Here is a 21,753-nt window from a genome sequence, read left to right on the forward strand (position 1 = left end):
AGCTAAATAGGCATGTTTTGTCTTGTTAACAAAAAAAGGAAAAAAAAAAAGTTCTTGGGACATTTGGAAACAATTTATTAATCAGCTATTTGTCATTTTGAAAGTGTTCTAAAGTGTGTCTGTGGATTATTGACAAACTCAATCTAATCATAAATCAGAGTTACTTGGGTGATATACTTTTTGAAACTAAATTATGAAAATCTTTTCTGTGTGTGTTTTTTTTTTTTTACTTTTTAATCAGTTTTATTGCAGTATAATTTACATGAAATGCGTGCGTGCTAAATCGCTTCAGTTGTGTCCAACTCTTTGCAACCCAATGAACTGTAACCCACCAGGCTCCTCTGTCCATGGGATTCTCCAGGCAAGAATACTGGAGTGGGTTGCTATTTCCTCCTCCAGGGGGTCTTCCTGACCCAGGGATTGATCCAGTGCCTCTTACATCTCCTGCACTGGTAGGCGAGTTTTTTTTTTTTTTTTTTTTTTTAAATCACTAGCGCCGCTTGGGAAGTGTCTTACATGCAACAAAATTCAGTGAACATACTGATGAGACTTGACGAATGTATGTTGTCATGTTATAAATTCCTGCGTAATCAAGATACTCTTTCCAAAACTCCCCAAAGGTTCCCTTTGCAGTAATCGCTTCCCCCACCCCCTTAACCCTTGGTAACCACTGGTCTTCATTCTCTCCCCTAGACTGTCATGTAAATGGAATCATACATATTGTACAAATACCGATAGATCATTCCTTTTCATTAAGAAAGAGTCCGTTGTTTGAGGAGAAGGGAATGGCAAATCACTTCATGCCTGGAGAATCCCAAGGACGGAGGAGCCTGGTAGGCTACAGTCCACAGAGTGCAAAGAGTCGGGAAAGACCGAGCGACTTCACTTTCACTTTCTTTCCATTGTCTGAATTTGCTATAAATAACTTATTCCTTTAGCTGTTGATGGACATATCTATTACAAAATTGGATTGCTTCCCACTTTTGATTATTTTAAGTGGGATGAGTTGAACTGCCTCTCCCTTCTACCCCCACACATTTATAGATGTTGAAATCCTAATGTGCAGTAGACCTCAGAATATGATCTTATTCCGAAATAGGGTTGTTGCAGATGTATGGAATTAGGGTGACCTCAGTTTGAATTAGGGTGGGCCTCTCCTCAGACTCAGAAGTTCACGCCTCCAGCCCCTCCTGCTTCAGACCCGAAGTCCGCACCCCCGGCCCCTCTTCCCTCAGACCCGAAGTTTACGCCCGCATGACCTCCTTGCTCAGTACTCCAGGAATCTGGGAACCTCCCAGGCTTGCAGGTCTTGGATTCTGAGCATTGAATTTATTAAATTGTCCCAGAAAATCGACAAATAACTCGTGTATTTATGCCACTTATTTATTTGTTTTCATTGAGGTATACTTGATTTTCAGTACTACATTAGTTTCAGGTGTACAACAGTGATTCAAATTTTTAATGGATTACATTCGGTTTAAAGTTTTTATGGAATACTGGCTGTTGTCCCTGGGCTGTACAATATCGTCTCGCAGCTGTTTTGTTTTATACATTAGCGAGGTCGTAGGCACACATATTTTTAGATGAGGAAACAGGCTGATCCACTTGAAAGACAAACAGAGGACCCAGACCCGGAAGCGACAGCTGCCTCGCTGGGATCCTGGGGTCCCTAACATACGGCGCTGAACTTTTAAGCGGAGCGAGTGTGACGTCATCGGAACAGCGCCTAGGCCCCGCCCCCGAGGCCCCGGCCCCGAAAACTACCATTCCCAGCAGCAGCAGCGCTCGCAGTCCGTCCCCATAGGTCTCACCCCGGAGGCCCCGCCCCCGCCCCGCCCCTTCCGGAGGCGCGGGTTCCGGCGGCGTGTGCCCTTCCGCACGTGGGTCCCGGGCGGCGCGCTCTCGGTGTAGACCCCGAGACTCGCGCGTGCGGGCGGCTCCAGTGACTCCCGCTCCGGCCAGGCATGAGCCGCTACGTTCTGCCGCTGTCCGTGCTGGGCACGGCCGTGGGCGGCGCCGTGCTGCTCAAGTGAGTTCGCGCGGGTCTCAGGCGCGGTAACGGCTGGCCGGTGGGCTTGGACGGGGAGGGAGGGCCGGGTGGAGATCGTCGGCTCCTCGCCCACCCAGGAGTCCTCCAGTCCACTCATCCAGCAGTGCTCCCAGAGAATGCGGCGGCAAGCCTGGGCCCCGAGCGGGCAGGTCACGGCCCAAGGTCGGCCAGAGAGAGGGGCGGATCCGGGCCCTGGTAAACGTTTTGGTCTAGTTATTTCCGGACTTTCAGTGCATTAATTCATTCATTCAGCAGATACCTACTGGGCACCTCCCATATGTCACGTCCTGGCCCAGATGCAAGGAACGTGTGTGCCATCTAAGCTCTCCTTGTCCGGAATCAGAGAAACAAGTTAGAGTGGTCCAACTCAGTCAATGAAAAGATCGTTATTGCGTGGGATATACACGTAGGACAGTTCTTTCCCGTGGTTCCTGGGCTAATTCACTAAATAAAAACAAGACAGGGGGCTAAGGGGTGCAAACTGTTAGTTATAAAAGAAACCACAAGGAGATATTGTACAACCAGGGGAATATAGCAACTCTTTTACAGTAGATATGAATGGAATATAACCTTTAAAAGTTGTAAGGCATTATGTTGTACACCTGTACAGTATATAATATTGTATACCAACTATTCTTCAATATAAAAATCCCCCCCCCACTCCAAACCAAAATACAGCAACCAAATATTCTATAGCAGCACCATTCAGTAGAACTTTCTGTGAAGATGGAAATCTTTTACATTTGCCTTTTACATTTATTGTAAGCCATACAGTGTGACTGTTGAGCACCTAAAAATATAACCATGTTATGCTTGTAGTAACAGTATTATACTGTGCACTTAAAAATTTGTTGAGACGGTAGACCTCATGTTAAGTGTTCAGGATTAGCAATACATATTTTATTGCAGTTACACAAGAGTTGGGAGTTAGGCCAGAAAGTGATTGCAATATTGAAGTATCTTTTTTTTCCCCTCTCACAAGGGGTTGAAGGATAGACTGATTGACTGTTAATCTCTTTGCATAAATATGTTTAGGCTTGTTCATCTGCTCTGTGATGAGGGTTCATTTTGAAGTTGTTCCTCCTGATCCAATAAAGTCTTTTTTGTGTAGCCGGCTGCTATCTTGTTTTTTATAAACTCCTGCTTTGTAAATATTAACCGCCTTTTTTTTGGAAGCTCTAGGAAATGGAAATAACTTTTCCTTATCATAGAAATCATCGGGAAATTCCCTGGTGGTCCAGGGGTTAGGACTTGGCACTTTCACTGCCGGGGCCTGACTGGTCAGTCCTTGGTTGGGGAAGTAAGAACCCTCAAAGCAGAAGGCATGGCCAAAAAACAAATTCATTGGCTGCTGTTTTTATTTTTAGTCATGCTGATGTCTGTTAGTTCTGAAAAAGCTTAAAAATAATAATAATAAAAAATATCAGCATGGGAAGAATAAAAGCTGAATGCCCTGGTTGGGGACCGGGAATATGAATATTTATTTTTAATTAAAAATGACCCTCTTGTCTGGAGAGGACACTGTTTCTCTGGCCAGCTTCCTGTTGGGGACATTTAGTTGTTTCCAGTATTTAGCCTCTGGAATATGGACACAGTAGCGGAATAAGGCCCTCCTGCCCTCTCCCGCACATGCTAATGGCCAGAACCCATGACTGTGTTTCCTTACTGGTCAAAGGGGACTCTGCAGATGTCATTAAGAACCTCCGTAATGGGAGATGATCACCAGGTGGCCCCAGCGTCATCACAACGGTACTCACAAGAGGGAGGTGGAAGAATCAGAGCCAGACACTTGGTGCTGCTGTTGCTGCCTTTGAAGGCAGAGGAAGGGGCCACGAGCCCAGGGATGCAGGTGGCCCTTAGAATCTGGAAAAGCCTCGGGAACAATTCTCAATTCTCCCTTGCGCCTCCAGAAGGAACACAGCTCTGCTGACACCTCAGTTTTATCCTGTGAGAGCCGTCTGGGACTCTGACCTGCAGACTCTATTGTGTGGTTTTAACCCACTGAGCTCCTGGTGAAATGTTACAACAGCCGTAGGGATCGGACACAGGGGTCTTTATCAGCTAACGATGGTTATGACGAGGAGGCTTCCCCACACCAGGCGGTGCTGAGTAACTACAGGGCTCCCTCGGGTTGTGTGATACTGTTCCCATCTTTCCGCTGGGGGAACACAAGCTCAGAGCGGTCACTTGTCTGAGATCGTAACCGCTGGGGGCACCTGCAGTGAGAGTGGACAGACAGATGGAACTGACCTCCCGTTTCCTACTCCAGGGACTTTGTCACCGGCGGGGCTTGTCCCAGCAAGGCCACCATTCCCGGGAAGACTGTCATTGTGACTGGTGCCAACACGGGCATTGGGAAGCAGACCGCCTTGGAGCTGGCCAAAAGAGGTGGCGTCCCGTTGGGCACCTGCTTCTCGGCGCGGGGCTCAGGCCCGAGACCTGGTGGCGGACGGTGGGATTCCCCTGGGGGGGTTAAGGTCTGGTGTTAAGACCTGGTGGTGGACGGTGGGATTCCCCTGGGGGGGGTTAAGGTCTGGTGTTAAGACCTGGTGGTGGACGGTGGGATTCCCCTGGAGGGGTTAAGGTCTGGTGTTAAGACCTGGTGGTGGACGGTGGGATTCCCCTGGGGGGGTTAAGGTCTGGTGTTAAGACCTGGTGGTGGACGGTGGGATTCCCCTGGGGGGGTTAAGATCTGGTGTTAAGACCTGGTGGTGGACTGTGGGATTCACCTGGGGGTGTTAAGGCTTCTGATTCTTCCAGTTTTGAAAGTGGCAGAAACAAATGCAGGCTGGCATAAGCCCCAAAGCCTGGTGTCCTGGAAGGGGGCAGATGGGTCCAGGGGCTCAGAGGAGCCCATGGACAGTCAGCAGTTTCTGGTTGGCTTTTTCTCTGCATCGGCCTCGCCCTCTCCTATGCTGTTTGGACTCAGTCCTGGTGACTGGGTTAGGGCCTGGGTCAGAGTTGGGGAGTAAGACTTGACTTCAGGCTCTTCCAAGCTTACTGACCAGGTCTTTAATAGGAAGAATGGCCCCTTCGATTTGGGTCTGTTTGATGTTTTTCTCATTGTAAGAGCGGGCTTATGGAGAAGTGCCCTCCTCAGCACACAGATCTCTCTTTTTAAAAAAATTAATTTATTTTTGGCCCCACTGTGTGACATGCAGGATCTTAGTTCCCTGACCAGGGATCGAACCATGCCCCCTGCACAGGAAGCTCGGGTTCCTAACCACCAGACCACCAGGGAAGTCCCCATAGAGCTCTCTTTTGAATTTAGAATCAGTGGGGTTTCTGGGGGGACAGGCGTCCCGGTTTTTGTTTGAAGACCTGGAAGACCGGAGTTGGGAGGGAGAGGCCAGGGCAGTTGTGAGGGCTGGGGGAGGCCGGCCGGGACCTCTCCTTGGGGGGCTCCAGACACGGTGGCCAGTGAATGCGTCCCTGCTGGATCAGCCAGGCCTGAGCTGCATGTTCGCCCCGAAGTCAGAGTGATGGGGGCCGTGATGGGTGGTCCTCTGCCCCTGCGCCTCATCACATGGGATTTCCCCCACGTAGGGGCAGGTGTTCCTTTCCGGACCTGGAGAGACTGGAACTTGGGCCAACACACCCACCACCGTTCAAGGGCGGGCTGGCCCTGCGAGGATGGACGGAGCCCGGACTTGATGAGCTCTGTCCAGGACTGTGTGACGGGGCCGCCAGTGTGTAGGAGGCAGCTGGTCCACCCCAGGGGAGCCCCAAAGACCCACACAGCATCGTGGTTGCCCATCCTTTTCTCAGACCGTTTCTCCTCACTTCTCTAATTTGAAAAAAAAAAAAAAAAAAAGTTTTTTTTTTTTTAATGGGTGTATTAAGATTTAATTCACACATTTAAAAATACACACTTCTGTGATTTTTAGTATATTCACAGAAACGTGCAACCATGCCTGCTCTCCATTGTAGAACATGTTTCATCACACCCGAAATAAAACCTGGGTCCTCTAAGCCATCGCCCTCTTAATTTCCCATCCTCTGCAGAGCTAGGAAGCCACTGGTCTTCCTTCTGTGGATTTGCCTCTTCGGGGCATTTCAGATTAATGGAATCATACACCGTCCTTTTACATCTGCTTTCTTTGACTGAGTGAGCATCGTGTTTGTGAGGCTCATCCGTGGGGTAGATGTTTTGGGATTTCCTTCCTTTTCATGGCTGGGTAATATTCCACTGATGCATGGACCACGTTTCCCTGAATAATTTCTTAGAAACTATTGGAGTTTAGTTGATTTACAGTGTTGCATTAGTTTCAGTTGGGCAGCAGAGCGATTCTGTTTTAAACACACATGTATCTTTTTCAAAGCCTTTCCCATCCAGCTCATCACAGAATGCTGATCAGAGTCCCCTGTGTTCTCCAGCAGGTCCTTGTTGGTTATCTGTTTTATATGCAGTAGAGAGTGTATGTTAGTCCCAAACCCCCACTTTATCCCTCCCCCTCCACGTTCATTCTTCCCTCGATGGACATTTGGGGCGTTTCTACCTCAACAGTGCCTCTGTGTACGTTAGAGTACATAGTTTTGTACGGACTTATCTCTTCATTTATCTTGGGTACATACACTTAGGAGTGGATCTTTTTTATGTTTATTAAAAAAGCTTTTTTCTCGTCTGGCTCTTTCAGGAGGCAACATCATTCTGGCCTGTCGAGACATGGAGAAGTGCGAAGCGGCGGCCAAGGAGATTCGAGGGGAGACCCTTAATCACCGCGTCAACGCCCGGCACCTGGACTTGGCCTCGCTGAAGTCCATCCGAGAGTTCGCGGCGCAGGTCACTGAAGGCAAGAGAGAGTCCGCTGGCTTTGTGAGGGAGGGCTTGCGCGGCCGGGCCGTGGCCGGGGACCGCACCAGGCAGGCCCTGGAGCCGAGTGTTGCTCACTGCCCGGTTCTGTTCAGTCTTTGGGTGAAGATTTTACACCGTTTTCCTTTCTGACATTGTCACGTTTGCATATTTTCACTTTTGCGTGTGGGAAAGAAAAAAGAATAACATCTCACCACGTGTGGCTTTTATCTGGAATTCAGACTGTGCTTTGTTCTTTTGGCCACACTCTGTGGCTTTCAGGATGTTAGCTCCCGGACCAGGGACTGAACCTGCCCCCTGGGCAGTGAAAGCCCAGGGTCCACTGGATCGCCAGGGAGTTCCTGGAATTCAGATTTTAGTTTTCCTAAAGGTTTTTTTTTAGAAACTGAAGTATGATTGTTTACAGCGTTGTGTTAGTTCCTGCTGTAGAAAAATGTGAGTCCGCTATATGTATGCATGTATCTCCATAAAGGGTCTTTCCTGGTGGCTCAGTGGTAGAGAACCTGCCTGCCAATGCAGGAGATGTGGGTTCGATCCCTGGGTCGGGAGGATCTGCTGGAGAAGGAAATGGCAACCCAGTCCAGTTTTCTTGCCTCGAGAATCCCATGGACAGAGGAGCCTGGTGGGCTACAGTCCATGGGGTTGCAAAGAGTCAGACACCACTGAGCGACTCAACAGCAACAAAGTCATCTCCGTAAGGTTTTGTTGACACACAGCTGGGCCCATCGACTTCCACATTGTCTGTGGCCGTTTTAGTCCTGCGAGGGCAGGATTCGGTGGAGACAGACCAAATCGCCTGCAGAACTGAAAGTATTTGCTGCCTGGTCCTTTACAGAAGGAGGTGATCGAGTCCCACTCTCCAGGAAAACCAAGCCCTTCTGTCTGAGCTGGGCTCCTGGGAGAAGCAGAGGCCGGGAACGGGTTTGATGTGTAGGGGGGCAGAGGAAGAGTTAACCAGGAGGAGAAGGGCAGAAACACCGACTCACCCACTGTTTGCTCAGGCTCTCTGGTGCTGAGATGACTCTGGGGACACAGACGTGAGTCAAATTCAGGCTCTGTCTCTGGAGCACCTGGGGCCGTGTCAGCCGTGAGGACAAGTGACTCACAGGGGCGGCGCAGAGCACCAGGAGCGCCCACCTTCTCCGCTGGGCGTCTCCTGCAGAGCCAGGCATGAGGCTGGTGTTCCTTTGCACTTCCATCTCCCTGATGGCTGACTCGCTCTTCCTGCTGCTCGCCACACGGTCTCGGAACCGCTTACATATTTATTTACTTTTCAGACAGGAGTAACATTTGCAAGCTTAAACGTTCAGAAAGTGCAAATGGGGCTATAGGGAAGCATCTTCCTGGCGCACCCGCCCCTGGCTCCCTGGCTGCTGTCCTCAGACGGGCTCACTGCTTCCCGCTGCGCGTCCTCTGGGGGGCCGTTTATGCGTGCATAAAGCAAACGAGGGGCTACACCTCCCCTCGGGATTTTTGTACAAACTGCAGCCTGATATACAGCCGCTACTGCCCCTCGCTGCTTGTCCCCAGCTCTCTCCTGGAGGCCAGGGCGGGCAGGGCTTTTTCTTTTATTGTTGTGGCTGTCTTCTGTGTGTGTGTTTCTCTCCCTGCCACTGCCACCGTGGAATCTGCAGGGTCTAAGTTCCCCACCAGGGGTTGCGTCCATGTGCCTTGCTGTGGAAGCGTGGGGTCCTGACCACTGGACTGCCGGGGAATTCATGTGTGTGTTTTAAAATTTTTATTGAAATGTAATTGACTTACAACGTTCTGTTAGTTTCAGGTTTATAGTGTGTTTTAAAATTTTTATTGAAATGTAATTGACTTACAACGTTCTGTTGGTTTCAGGTTTATAGCAAACTTGAACTCTGATCTAGTTATATACACACGTGAATGTTCACAAAAATACATTTATTTAAGACTCTTTTCTATTATAGATTACTACAAGGTATTGAGTATGGTTCTCTGTGCTATACAGTAGGTCCTTGTTGGTCATCTATTTTATATAGAGTAACAGGCATATGTTAGCCCCAGATTCCTAATTAATCCCTCCCTCTGCACCTTGGTAACCATAAGTTTTCTATGTCTGTGAGTCTATTTCTGTTTTGTAAATAAAGTCATTAGTATCCTTTTTTTTTTAGATTCCATATATAAGTGAGAGGATGAGATGGTTGGATGACATCATTGACTCAATGGACATGAATCTGAGCAAACTCTGGGAGATAGTGAAGGACAGGGGAGCCTGGCGTGCTGCAGTCCATGTGGTCGCAAAGGCTCGGACACAAACTTAGTGCCTGAACAGTAACAACGTATAAGTGATATCATGTAATTCGGCCTTTCTCTGGCTCACTTTGCCTAGTGTGGCCATCTCTAGGCCCGTCCCTGTTGCTGCTAATGGCGTCATCCATTCTTTTTTATGGCTGAATAATATTCCACTGCACCGTGTCTATTTATCCATTCCCCTGTTGATGGACACTTGGGTTGCAGAAAGTACTTTTTGAGTGGATTGTAATGAAGCCGTCCTACCTGGCAGGTAATGTTACCCATTTTACAGAGGGGAAGACTCAGCCCCGTTTGTCCTTACCCCCGTTTTCCAGAGGAGGAGCATGTTCACATCCTGATCAACAACGCGGCCGTGATGCGGTGCCCCCACTGGACCACCGAGGACGGCTTTGAGATGCAGCTTGGCGTTAACTACCTGGGTGAGGCTGCGGGCTGAGTGGCATCTGCCTGGGATGTGGGTGGGGGCCCCCCAGGACCAGACGCAGGCTCCGGGAGGGGTCTTCCTCCGCTCTTCAAGGCGGCCGTGTGTGGGGTCACCTGGCAGCTCGGGGAGCCCCCTGTTCGTGGCTGGGCCTTCAGTCCCGGACCTTTCCTCAGCCTCTTGGCCTCTTGTCCCTCTGTCTGTCTGTCCCCCAGTGTCTGTCTGTCCTTCACTTGCTGGGTCAGTCTATCTGTTGTCACGCTGAGTCCGGCGGTAAGGCTGAGGGACGCTGGGTAGGCATCAGTCACACAGGATTAGGGGCCACCCTGATGACCTCGTTTAAAGTTTACCACCTTCCTGTAGACCCTCTCTCTAAATAAGGTCACACTCCGAGGTACTGGAGGGTAGGACTTTTTTTTTTTTCCAGGGGTGTTTGGGGTGTGACATGGCTTTCCTGGTGGCTCAGGTGGTAAAGTATCTGCCTGCAGTGCAGGAGACCCGGGTTTGATCCCTGGGTGGGGAAGATCCCTTGGAGAAGGGAATGAGCAACTTAAGCACGCCCAGTTCACCTGTAACACACATGTGCCTGTCTTCGTCCGCTGCTGGCTGGGACTCAGTCATGTGACCTGATGGAGCTTCAGGGGAGACTGGGAAATGTAGTCGTTTACTGGGCAGTCTCATGGGTAACCCAAAATTCTATCACTAGAAAAGAAACGGAGAAAGGATTTTGAGAGACAGCCCTCAGAGAGGGCTATCACAGGACTTGGTGATAATTAGTTGTGGGGACTGTTTTGTGTATTGCAGGATTTTTTTTTTTTTTTTTTTTTGGGTGCACCACAGGGCTCGTAGGATCTCAGTTTGCTGGGCAGGGATTGCACCCAGGCTGCAGCAGTGAAATCCCAGCATCCTAACCACGAGGCCCCCAGGCAACTCCTGCACTGTGGGGTTTTTAGCTGCATCCCTGGCCCCACCCACTAGGTGGCAGTAGCACTCCCATTCGGTCCTCAGCTCTGATGATGAAGATTGCCTCCAGACTTTGCCAAATGCCCTCCTGGAGGGCAGAGGGGGACCCTGCTGAGAAACACAGGTTACGGAAGGAGGCCATAAGGTGATGTTCTCAGTAGGGTCCTGTGCCCGGGACAAGAATTGAGGGAAAGTTGACTTTCTGTTTTCCTTCTTCCAGGCCACTTCCTTTTGACGAACTTGCTGCTGGACAAGCTGAAAGCCTCCGCCCCCTCGCGCATCATCAACGTCTCGTCCTTGGCCCACGTTGCTGGGCACATAGACTTCGAGGACTTGAACTGGGAGGAGAGGAAGTATGACACGAAGGCGGCCTACTGCCAGAGCAAGCTGGCCATCGTCCTCTCCACCAAGGAGCTGAGCCGGCGGCTTCAAGGTGCGTGTGGCCGAGCCTCGCTGGGCTCCCCGCTCCGGTGGCTCTGAGCCTGAAACGGTCCTGCTGTGACCCTGGGTGGATGGGAGGTCGAGCGGTGGCTCCAGGACAGAGCAGGCCAACCCATGACACACTTACCACCCGCTCCCCGCCGGTGCCCGATGCAGACAGATAGCCGATGTCCGCCCTCTCCTCTGCTCCTCCCAGCAGGCACCCCAGCCTTTGCTGTTCTAGGCCAGCGGAGCTTTGGCAGTGTCTGGAGATGTTTCTGGCTGTCTGTCTGGGGAAGAGGGGCAGTTTGGGAGATGTTCCAGGCATCTCGTGGGCAGAGGCCGGGGGTGGTGCTCCACATCCTGCAATGCACAGGATAAAGAATGATCCCAGCTCAGCGTCCGTAGTGCCAAAGCTGAAGAGCCTGCCCTTGCCCTTGCTTCTTAAAGAGGGTCTGATGACCGGCAGTGTGGGCTCACCCGAGCGCTTGTCATAACTGCAGCATCTCAGACCCCTCCCTGACCCACTGCTTCAGACGCTAGCGGTCTGAAGGCTTCTCCGGCCCTCCAGGTGATGTTTGCACACTCAGATTCAGAAGCTTTGCTCTGGGCAGCTGTGAGACAGCTGCCGTGCAAGACAAAAGCATGGATGTGAAGGTTTCAGAGCAGGAGGGTGACGGAGACTTGGGGGAGCCCCAGAGCCCAGGGCGGGCAGCACCAGCCTTCTGGGTAAGGGGTGGACCTGCTGTCTGCTTGCCTGACTCTTCCCTTCGGTCCCAGGCACGGGCGTGACTGTCAACGCCTTGCATCCCGGCGTGGCCAGGACAGAGCTGGGCAGACACTCGGGCATGCGCAGCTCCGCCTTCTCCAGCTTCACGCTTGGTGAGCCCCTCCTGGCCTGGGGTCCCTTAGCTGAGTCCCTGTCCTCCCAGCCTGGGGCCCAGGGCCCTTCCTCAGTGTACTAGGGTTCTCCAGGGACACGGAACCAAGAGGATATCCGGGGGTATTTAGAGAGATTGACTAGGAGGCTTTGGCTCATGCGTCTGTGGGGGCCTGATCTGTGTCGGAGGCCTAGGAATGCTGGCCCTGTAGTTCAGCCCAAACCCAAGGGCCTGAGGACCAGGGGAACCGCTGGTGTACGTCCCAGGCTGACTCGAAAAGCCAAGAGGGGTGGACGTCCGGGCTCAGCGTCTCACTCCCAGTTAACTTCCCAGTGCCCGCCCACCTTGGGAGGGTGGATTTCACAGACTTTACACGCACCCTCACAGACACCCCGGAAACAGTATTCTCCCTGCTCTCTGGGCATCTCGAGCTCAGTAAGTCCACACATACATTTTCACTCTCTTTTACCTCTTGGCCGCCTTGCACGTGGGATCTTAGTTCCCCAACCAGGAATCGAACCCGTGCTGCCTGCATTGGCAGCTCCGAGTCTTAACCACTGGACCATCAGGGAAGACCCCCACACATGAAATTCACACCACACTCAGAGTCTATCTCAGGGGCTTTTTCTGCTTTACCCGGCATCTTCTTTTTCCCCTGAGTCTTCCCTGACTTCCCTGAAAGTCACTTTCATGTGTCTGCCCAGCCTGCCAGCCTCAGAACACCCTGGGAAACAGGCCAGAGCCTTGTGTGGTTCAGCTTTTCAGTTGTGTCTGACTCTTTGGGACCCCATGGACTGCAGCACGCCAGGCCTCCCTGTCCATCACCATCTCCCAGAGCTTGCTCAAACTCGTCCGCTGAGTTGGTGGTGCCATCTGACCATCTCATCCTCTGTTGTCCTCTTCTCCTCCTGCCTTCAATCTTTCCCAGCATCAGGGTCTTTTCTAATGAGTTGGCTCTTCGCGTCAGGTGGTCAGAGTACTGGGGCTTCAGCTTCAGCATCAGTTCTTCCAATGACCAGTGAGAAAAGTGTTTCAGAGGAGGAGGTCATGGGGCTGACTGCTTAGAGTCCAGCCATGCTTGGGATAGCTGCAGTTTCATCCCAAAGTGCCTGGGCCACCCAGGAAAGGGACTTCTTTCCAAATCCCTATTTCCTTATCTGCCCAGTAAGGCTCATAGCAGTACCTGTCTCACAGTGGGGAGGACTAGATGAGGCCGCCCTTGAAAGGACCAGCACAGTGCCTGGCCCAGATTTAGGCTGAATAAATAGTGAGAGCTTTATAACTAGTGTTTGTTATCCTGGTAGACATTTTAGTTGGTGGCGGCTAGGTATCAAGAATCTTAAGCTGAGGCTGGCGCTGGAGATAATACACAAAAGTTAGTTTAAGGAAAGATCGGGGTGGTGGGGGTACTTCCTTGGTGGTCTAGTAGTTAAGACTGGGCCTCCACTGCGGGGGCCACAGGTTCAATCCCTGGTCGGGGAACTAAGATCCCATATGCCATGCATGGTGCAGCCAAAAACAAAGCAAAAAGAAAGATCGGGTGGGGTGAGGACTTGGACCTTCCATTTTCCTGGGAAAAGCCAGGGGGGCTTCCTGGAGGAGGCAGCTTTCAGGCTGGTTCCTGCATCTGGAGTTGATTTGTCTGGGCAATGCCAGGGAAGGGAGCTCCTGTGTAAGGAACCAGAGTGGCAAAGGCCTGGAGGTGAGCTCTGTGGGACTCCAGGGACCCTTCTGGCTTTGGTGGGCCCTGAGCAACCTGGGGTGAGGTGTACCTTCCTCTCTGAATGTCTGGACTGAACTCTCTGTGGACTGACTGCAGGGCCCATCTTCTGGCTGCTGGTCAAGAGCCCCCAGCTGGCGGCCCAGCCCAGCGTCTACCTGGCCGTGGCGGAGGAGTTGGAGGGCGTTTCTGGAAAGTACTTTGATGTACTCAAAGAGAAGCCTCCGGCCCCAGAAGCTGAGGATGAGGAAGTAGCCAAGAGGCTTTGGGCTGAAAGTGTCCGCCTGGTGGGCTTGGAGATGTCCCATGGATCCCATGGGAAGAGGGGACAGCCGCTCCCCAAATAACCGCTGGGAACAGGCGTGGAGGCCACCGGGCAGGCAGAGCCGCCAGGGTGGAGCAGCTCACCAAGCCTAGCTGTCATGCCCGCAGCATCCACCAGGTGGCAGTATTGACAAGGGCCCGGCTAGCCAGCGCTGTAGTTTTCTCAGTAGTCATGTTTGGATGTGAGAGTTGGACCATAAAGAAGGCTGAGCACTGAGTCTTTTGAACTGTGATGCTGGAGAAGACTCTTGAGAGTCAACCAGTCCATCCTAAAGGAAATCAACCCTGAATATTCAGTGGAAGGACTGATGCTGAAGCTGAAGCTCCAACACTTTGGCCACCTGATGAGAAGAACTGACTCATTTGAAAAGACCCTGATGCCAGGAAAGATCAAAGGCAGGAGGAGAAGGGGACAACAGGAGGAGATGGTTGGATGGCATCACCGACTCGATGGACATGAGTTTGTGCAGACTCTTGGAGACGGTGAAGGACAGGAAGGCTGGCGTGCTGCAGTCCCTGGGGTTGCAGGGTCAGACCCGACCGAGCGACTGAACAAGTTGCCCGAGGGGCGCTAACTGCCACGCCTGCGGCTCCCTCTGGGTGGTGGCGTTGCCTCTTCTCTGGACACGGGGATTGGCTCCAGCTGAGCCTCTGGCCCAGGGCTGGCTGGCGCAGTGTGCCCTGCTGCCAGCAGGTGGGCTGGGCCAGCGGACGCCTCCTTTGGGGATCCACACCAGGAGTTTGGGGCGGTGTCACCTGCCTCTGGTGTGGCCCATGCCTGAGACAGGATGCCCGTGGGCAGGTTTGTCCGACGCAGTTGAGTGGGCTCGTGGTCCGCCGCGTGACTGTGCACCTCTGGCCTCCTCGCTCAGCCTTGGCTTCCCCAGCTGTTCACCGGGCCGCTCATCACGTGGGCCCGACTTTCCCCTGGCTCGGAGAACGGCAGCTGCACCTTCCCTGCCAGTGGATCTTTACTGACGACCTGCCATGTGCCAGACCCCAGCGAGGTGCTGGAGACGCCCACAGGAACAGACCCTGTTGTCTCCGTGTCGTGCTGGTGGCATCACGGGGGGCGGGGGGCGGGGAGGAACCACTGAGGAGCCCGGAGGCCCGGGACCACGACCGCACAGACCCTCCAACTTGCTCTTTAATAGGAAAAAACCCCCAAAACTGTAACTGAGTCATCGGTTTCACTTTCTTCCTTTACATGTGTGTGTGGCGGGGGGAGTGCTAAGGAGCTGGCCCGAAAGAACTTGGATTTATTACATTTAGAAAATGGGCTCTTGACGTAACTATCAACAGGGCAGTGAACGGCTCAGAAGTTCAGACTTTTGGGGACTAAAGGGGCCCATTCCTCCTTTCACGTGGTGACCGTCCTTGAGGTCTGGGCGCCTTGCGAGTTAGAAGCGGGGCTGATGCTCCGCTTGGGCACAGCATGGAGGGGACCCCACAGAGCTCAATTATCGAGGTAAAAAGTCTCTTAACGTTAAAATGTCTAATACTTGGGAGAACTGTGCAGGCCACATTGTACAATGCACAGAAGGGCAGAGAAGGACCCCGTCCTGAATGCCATCAGTGCCGAGGGGGTGGGTGGGGAGGGGCCGCTGAAGACGCCCCAGTGCTCCATGGACACGGCGAGTGTTGCTCCTGTTCCCACGTCGGGCGGACAATGGCCAGAGGACTGGTGCCGGGTGACCAGGCCCCACCTCCCCGTCTGTGCCCGCTGTCTTCTCTGTGGGCCGCACCTGGACACTCCTTCTTTTTTTAAAGACAATGGGATTAAAAAGAAAAAAATTGGTTGTTTCGGCCTCTTTCACTTGGGAGTGAGGGCTCTCTACCATGGTTGCTCTGTGGCAGGTGGGATCTTAGCTCCCTGACCTGGGATCAAACCCACAGCCCCTGCTGTGGAAGCACGGACTGTTAAGCATTGGGCCACCAGGAAAGTCCCTTCTCTCGTTTTTTAAGGGCCTCTTGATATCGCTTGGCCCATCCAGACAATCCAGGATCGTCTTCCTCCTCTGACACTGGCTGTTAGGAACTTGAGCCCATCATCCCCCTTTGCCCTGTAAAGTAGAAGGTTCTGTGGATTAGAACACCTTGGGGGGCACCCACTTTTCCACCAACACTGTTCTTTTCAAAATCCTTAAGCAAAAATCCTTTCTGCTTAAATTAAGAAGAATCAGCTTCACCAGGGTTGTTGGCAAGCAAATCAACTGAAAATAACAGATTTTTAAAATCACAAACTCTCCGCTATCTGCTTTCAAAAAAAAAGAACTTGGGGTGTGTTAGCAAGAAGAGGGGTTGGAATTCAGAGTCTGATTCTACAGCCCACTCTCTTTCTGGGGGAGAGTTATAGGTCTAAATGTCCATGAGAACCTCTGACCACATGAGGATTTGTCTGTTACGTACAAGCAAGCGGCCCACAGCTGATGCTAACCACAAACCTTCACAACCAACGTCCGCTTCCTTTCTGAAACCGAGAAACCCCAAAGACCACAAGCATTGAGTCGCACATCAGCTTCACCTTTGACTGCTTCTCTGAAGGCTTTGAGGTGGTTCACAAACCCAGCTATAACCTTCAGACGGACGGAAGACGATCAAACCGATCTCCAACAAGAGGGCGCAAAACAAAACCCAAACCCACCGAAGCAGCCCAGAGAGGAGATGGTGGCAAAGTTGTGCATGGACCCAGGGCGCATCGTGGAAGGGGTGCTCGGGTGGGCTCTTCACCACGAGAGACCAGGCCGGGGTCACATCCTTCATGCTGCCCTTTGGGCTTGGGGATTCTGTCAAGTTGGTTTGGGCTGCTGATCACAGGACATGAAGGCGTTAAGCTGACCTGACGTGTGCACACGTCCATGTGTAAAATAGATGGCTACTGGGAAGCTGCTGTGTAGACAGAGCTCAGCTCAGGGCTCTGTGATGACCCAGAGGGTGGGATGGGGGTGGAGGGAGGTTCAGGAGGGAGGGGATATATGTATACACATGGCTTCCCTGGGGGCTCAGCTGGTAAAGAATCTGCCTGCAGTGCAGGAGACCTGGGCTTGATCCCTGGTTTGGGAAGATCCCCTGGAGAAGGGAAAGGCTACCCACTCCAGTATTGTGCCCTGGAGAATTCCGTTGCAGAGAGTCGGACATGACTGAGCGACTTTCATTTCACATGGCTGATTTGTGTTGTACAGCAGAAACTAACAAAACGTTGTAAAGCAATTATATTCCAATTAAAAATAAAACCAAACAGAGTTTAAGCTGAGCTGACCTTCACCCCAGGCAAAGGCAAGAGGAATTCCATTTCACAGAAGTACAAGCCCAGGGGTGTGGCAGGCTTTGGGTTCAGTAACATCCTGAGGATTCCTCCTGCAAGACGGGGTCCAACAGCTACTGACGTCATCACAAGGCAGGACTCTGTGGCAGGTTGAATGGATGTGCTTCCCCTAAAAGATATGTCCAGTCCTCCCCCCAATACCTGTGACTGGAGCCAATTTGAAAAAAGAGTTTAAGATTTTTTTGATGTGAAGCATTTTTAAAGTCAATAAGGAGTTCATGATCTGAGCCACAGTCAGCTCCTGGTCTTGTTTTTGCTGACGGTATAGAGCTTCTCCATCTTTGGCTGCAAAGAATATAATAAATCTCATTTCTGTGTTGACCATCTGGTGATGTCCATGTGTAGAGTCTTCCTTGTGTGGTTGGAAGAGGGTGTTTGCTATGACCAGTGCGTTCTCTTGGCAAAACTATTAGCCTTTGCCCTGCTTCATTCTGTACTCTAAGGCCAAATTTGCCGTTACTCCAGGTATGTCTTGACTTCCTGCTTTTGCATTCCAGTCTCCTATGATGAGAAGGACATCTCTTGGGTGTTAGTTCTATGTTGTAGCCATGTGTTCTGGGAAACAAACTCACTCAGAAGGCCAGTGCAAGTGGAGTGCAGTTCATTATGCTGGCAGGCCCAAGGCAGAGTCTCCTCTTAGCCAGGGACCCCGACCAGTTTTTGTGAAAACCTTATATACCCTAAGTGTACGTGCTCAAATCCACCTCCCCAAATTCCTTGAAACTAGTCGGGACAAGGTAAAAGATACGATCAAAGTTAACCCATGATTCATGTGTCACAAGACTTGATAAACAGTGGATATTTATCAATAGGCGTTTGGTCATATCCCGATAAACATAATGGAATTTACCCCTTTGTTCTGCTACAGAGATAACTAGCATATTCTTTTAGGCAACGGAGAGTCCAAGTACAAGTCCTGAGGCTCTTTCATCCGGTGGTCTGGTTTCCCACTGATCTGCCGCTTCTATAGACGCGGGGCACAAAGTTCAGAGTCCGCTGGGAGGGTGATCGTGCATGCAGCCCAATGTTCGCAGCCTGGCCTAGGATGGAGTCCAGCTCTGCCTGTTTCCTCCTTCATTCCCCCCTCCTGATGCTCTTAACTCATATTATGAGCATCACGCATAGGGGTATTTTGCACCCTGGCTCTCCGACCGCCAATTTGGGAGAATGACATCCACCTTCGGGTTACAGAGTTCATAATCCCTTGTAAAATTCAGGGTCTGCAAAGCAGAACTATCAAGGCAACTATGACAGTGGTGAATATAGTTACTTTCCACCCATCGCCCTTCACCCAAGATGGGACCGAAGTCCAGAAAGGAATGTTTTCATCTGACAGTGCTTTCACCTGGCTTTTCACGTCACCTAAAGCAGCTGATACATCGCCAGTGAGTCAGGAATGCATACACAACGTTCAGCCTTCGTTACAGCACAGGTCCCTCCTTGAGCAGCGGCGAGTGTGTCCAAAGCCATTCTGGTTTGAATTCCCGCTTTTCTCACTTGGAGTTGCTCTTCATTGAAGACTTGGACAGCTTTTGTTCTATCCAGGAGGGCCCGTTTTGTGAAATCATCGTGAATTTACTCACGGTATCTGTTGTCCCTATGGAGGGCACGAATAAGGCAGCAGTATACTCATACCATTGAAACACGGATCTTGTCCACCTAGCATGTAAACAGGTAGCTTTACCGGGGCTTGTAGGTTAGGCTTTTGTTCCACTGGCATTTATATCAAATGTAACCCCATGACCCAAGACTGTTGACTGTAGGTCTGGCTGACACCCAGAGAGCAGGGAGAGGTTATGATTGTGTCCCAGAAGAGAGCAGAGTGGTTTAAAATCTCCTTGGCGGAGTGGTGACAGCCACCAGGGAAGTCCATCCATCACAGACAGAGGCAGAGCCCCACACACCCAACAGTTGGAGGTGTTGTGGAAGTTGGCGTAGAAATGTGCACGTTGATGAGACCAAGCAGCAGGAGTTGATTGTGTGGCTTCATCCTCAAGGGGCTCGTCCGGGATCTTCTAAAGGATGGTCTTAGTCTCTCGAGGGTCAGCGGGGTCCCTCTGTGCAGCCCACTCAGCGTTTTCTGGGTCTGCTTGGCATGCTCTCTTCACGCTCGTAGGATGGATCCAAGGGACAATACCTGCAACTTTAACTGCGGTAGGGGTAGTTAGAATAACATAAGGGTCCTTTCACCAAGGGGCTAGCAAATCATGTTTCCAAACTTTGACCCGTACTTAATCACCAAGCGTAAACTCATGAATCTGTTCCCCAAGGGGGAACGGCACCCTTTCTTGTACAAACTTAGTTACCCGATTTATTACCTTACCCAGTTCCATCTGCTGTGAAATCCTATTCCCCCTTACCAGAGGCAAATTTGTTGACACCTGTTATATTATGGGAGGGGGCCTCCCACACACAATTTCCCACACACAGAGCCATGGGACTGTGGGGTCATCCTGAGTCTGAGCAGAGCCATCAAGTGCGCCCAGGAGCAGTCAGTCTCTGTGATCCACTTGGAGAGTCTCTTTAATGTCCGGTTGGTTCATTCCACCGTCTCAGAACTCTGTGCCTATATGCAGTGTGCAGTTTCCATTTAAAGTTTTGCTTAATTGCTGTACTAAATCCAGTGGTCATGTATGGATGTGAGAGTTGGCCTGTGAAGAAGGCTGAGCGCTGAAGAATTGATGCTTTTGAACTGTGGTGTTGGAGAAGACTCTTGAGAGTCCCTTGGACTGTAAGGAGATCCAACCAGTCCATCCTAAAGGAGATCAGTCCTGGGTGTTCTTTGGAAGGAATGATGCTGAAGCTGAAACTCCAATACTTTGGCCACCTCATGCGAAGAGTTGACTCATTGGAAAAGACTCTGATGCTGGGAGGGATTGGGAGCAGGAGGAGAAGGGGATGACAGAGGATGAGATGGCTGGATGGCATCACCAACTCGATGGATGTGATGAGTGAACTCCAGGAGTTGGTGATGGACAGGGAGGCCTGGCGAGCTGCAATTCATGGGGTCCCAGAGTCGGACACGACTGAGCGACTGAATTGAACTGAACTAAACTGAATATACATGTAATAATAGATGCACAATCACATACATACACCTTTATATATTTATGTGCAATTAATTATGTGTATATATATTTACATGTAATTATATATAATTTTATATACAATTATATATATGTATTTCCCCAGTGGCTCAGCAGTAAAGAACCCACTTGCTAATGCAGGAAGTGTGGGTTCGATCCCAGGGTTGGGGAGATCCTCTGGAGGAGGGCATGGCAACCCACTCCAGTATTCTTACCTGGAGAATCCCACAGACAGAGGAGCCTGGTGGGCTACAGTCCATGGGGTCGCAGAGAGTCGGACACGACTGAGCAGGCGCGCTGCTGCTGCTGCTGCTGCTAAGTCGCTTCAGTCGTGTCCGACTCTGTGCGACCCCATAGACAGCAGCCCACCAGGCTCCCCCGTCCCTGAGATTCTCCAGGCAAGAACACTGGAGGGGGTTGCCATTTCCTTCTCCAATGCATGAAAGTGAAAAGTGAAATTGAAGTCGCTCAGTCGTGTCTGACCCTCAGCGACCCCATGGACTGCAGCCCACCAGGCTCCTCCATCCATGGGATTTTCCAGGCAAGAGTACTGAAGTGGGCTGCCATTGCCTTCTCCGGAGCAGGCGCACACATACATACAATTACATATATTTATATGCAAGTATGTATAACTGTATATTGATTGTCCCTTGAACAACATGGGTTTGAATGGCGTGGGTCCACTTACATAAGGATTCTTTTTTTTTTTTTTTTAAAGTTGGGGACATTTTTATCTATAGGCAATTAGTGTATCAAGTGGCTAATTAATGTATCAAGTGACTGCCAGGTGCCAAATCCCATGTGAAACTCCATAGTCCTACTCAATGTCACTTATGTCTTTGTGGGAAAGAATCGATGATCAAAACTGTAGGAATGGAATGAAGATCAATGCTTCCTTTTTCTCTTTTTTTTTCAAGAATGAAGTCTCAGCCTCATTGTCTGTTTCTTTGCTTTTTCTTTGAGTTTCTTTCAGTTTGAATATGATATACCTAAAGTTTAGGACTTGTTTTGGGGGTGTTTTGGGCATTTATTTTTTATTGAGGTATAATTGACATATCACATTATATTACATTCAGGTGTTTTTCTCTAAAACTTTTTTTTTTCTTTATTTCTTTCTCTGACTTGGCCGCATCTTTTCACACTCACCGTTACTGCAGAGAGTCCATATCTACAGAAGAATCGGTCTTCCAGGCCTCTTCCCGGGCCGACCCACACTGCTCTCCATCAAATTCTCAGGTCTGATTAAGGTCGGCAACACCATCCCTCATAGTTCCGTGTATCAGAGTCAGTCTTTTCTAGTTGCGTGTGACCTCCTTTTTCTGGGGGAGGAGTAAAATTTCTCCTTAGATGTGTGTGTGTAGTTGTGTCCGACTCTCTGTGACCCCGTGGGCTGTAGCCCCACCAGGCTCCTCTGTCCATGGGATTCTCCAGGCGGGAGTACTGGAGGGGGTCGCCATGCCCTCCTCCAGG

At 50.9% G+C, this 21,753-nt stretch overlaps 1 protein-coding gene across 3 annotated transcripts; it reads left to right on the top strand.

Moving 5' to 3' along the window:
- On the top strand, nucleotides 1,845-21,692 carry RDH13 (retinol dehydrogenase 13). Of its 3 annotated transcripts, none has more exons than XM_018063107.1 (7): nucleotides 1,845-2,029; nucleotides 4,320-4,438; nucleotides 6,688-6,843; nucleotides 9,458-9,562; nucleotides 10,748-10,960; nucleotides 11,728-11,829; nucleotides 21,441-21,692. In XM_018063107.1, the coding sequence occupies exons 1-7, from the start codon at nucleotides 1,965-1,967 to the stop codon at nucleotides 21,527-21,529; spliced, it is 849 nt and encodes a 282-aa protein (XP_017918596.1). In that variant the 5' UTR covers nucleotides 1,845-1,964; the 3' UTR covers nucleotides 21,530-21,692. The 3 variants fall into 3 exon arrangements, with proteins under 3 accessions (XP_017918596.1, XP_017918595.1, XP_017918597.1); XM_018063106.1 differs by lacking the exon at nucleotides 21,441-21,692 and adding an exon at nucleotides 13,648-16,797; XM_018063108.1 differs by lacking the exons at nucleotides 4,320-4,438; nucleotides 21,441-21,692 and adding an exon at nucleotides 13,648-16,797 and having other exon boundaries at nucleotides 1,955-2,029.

The sequence above is a fragment of the Capra hircus genome, chromosome 18 (assembly GCF_001704415.2).
Source record: "Capra hircus breed San Clemente chromosome 18, ASM170441v1, whole genome shotgun sequence".
Classification (NCBI taxonomy): domain Eukaryota; kingdom Metazoa; phylum Chordata; class Mammalia; order Artiodactyla; family Bovidae; genus Capra; species Capra hircus.

Excerpts from the sequence above, each read along its gene's own strand:
- RDH13 (XM_018063106.1), top strand. The coding sequence starts at position 1,965 with ATGAGCCGCTACGTTCTGCCGCTGTCCGTGCTGGGCACGGCCGTGGGC. Across the intron at positions 2,030-4,319 it reads GGCGGCGCCGTGCTGCTCAA|GGACTTTGTCACCGGCGGGG; the intron begins GTGAGTTCGCGC and ends TTCCTACTCCAG. Across the intron at positions 10,961-11,727 it reads GCTGAGCCGGCGGCTTCAAG|GCACGGGCGTGACTGTCAAC; the intron begins GTGCGTGTGGCC and ends CTTCGGTCCCAG.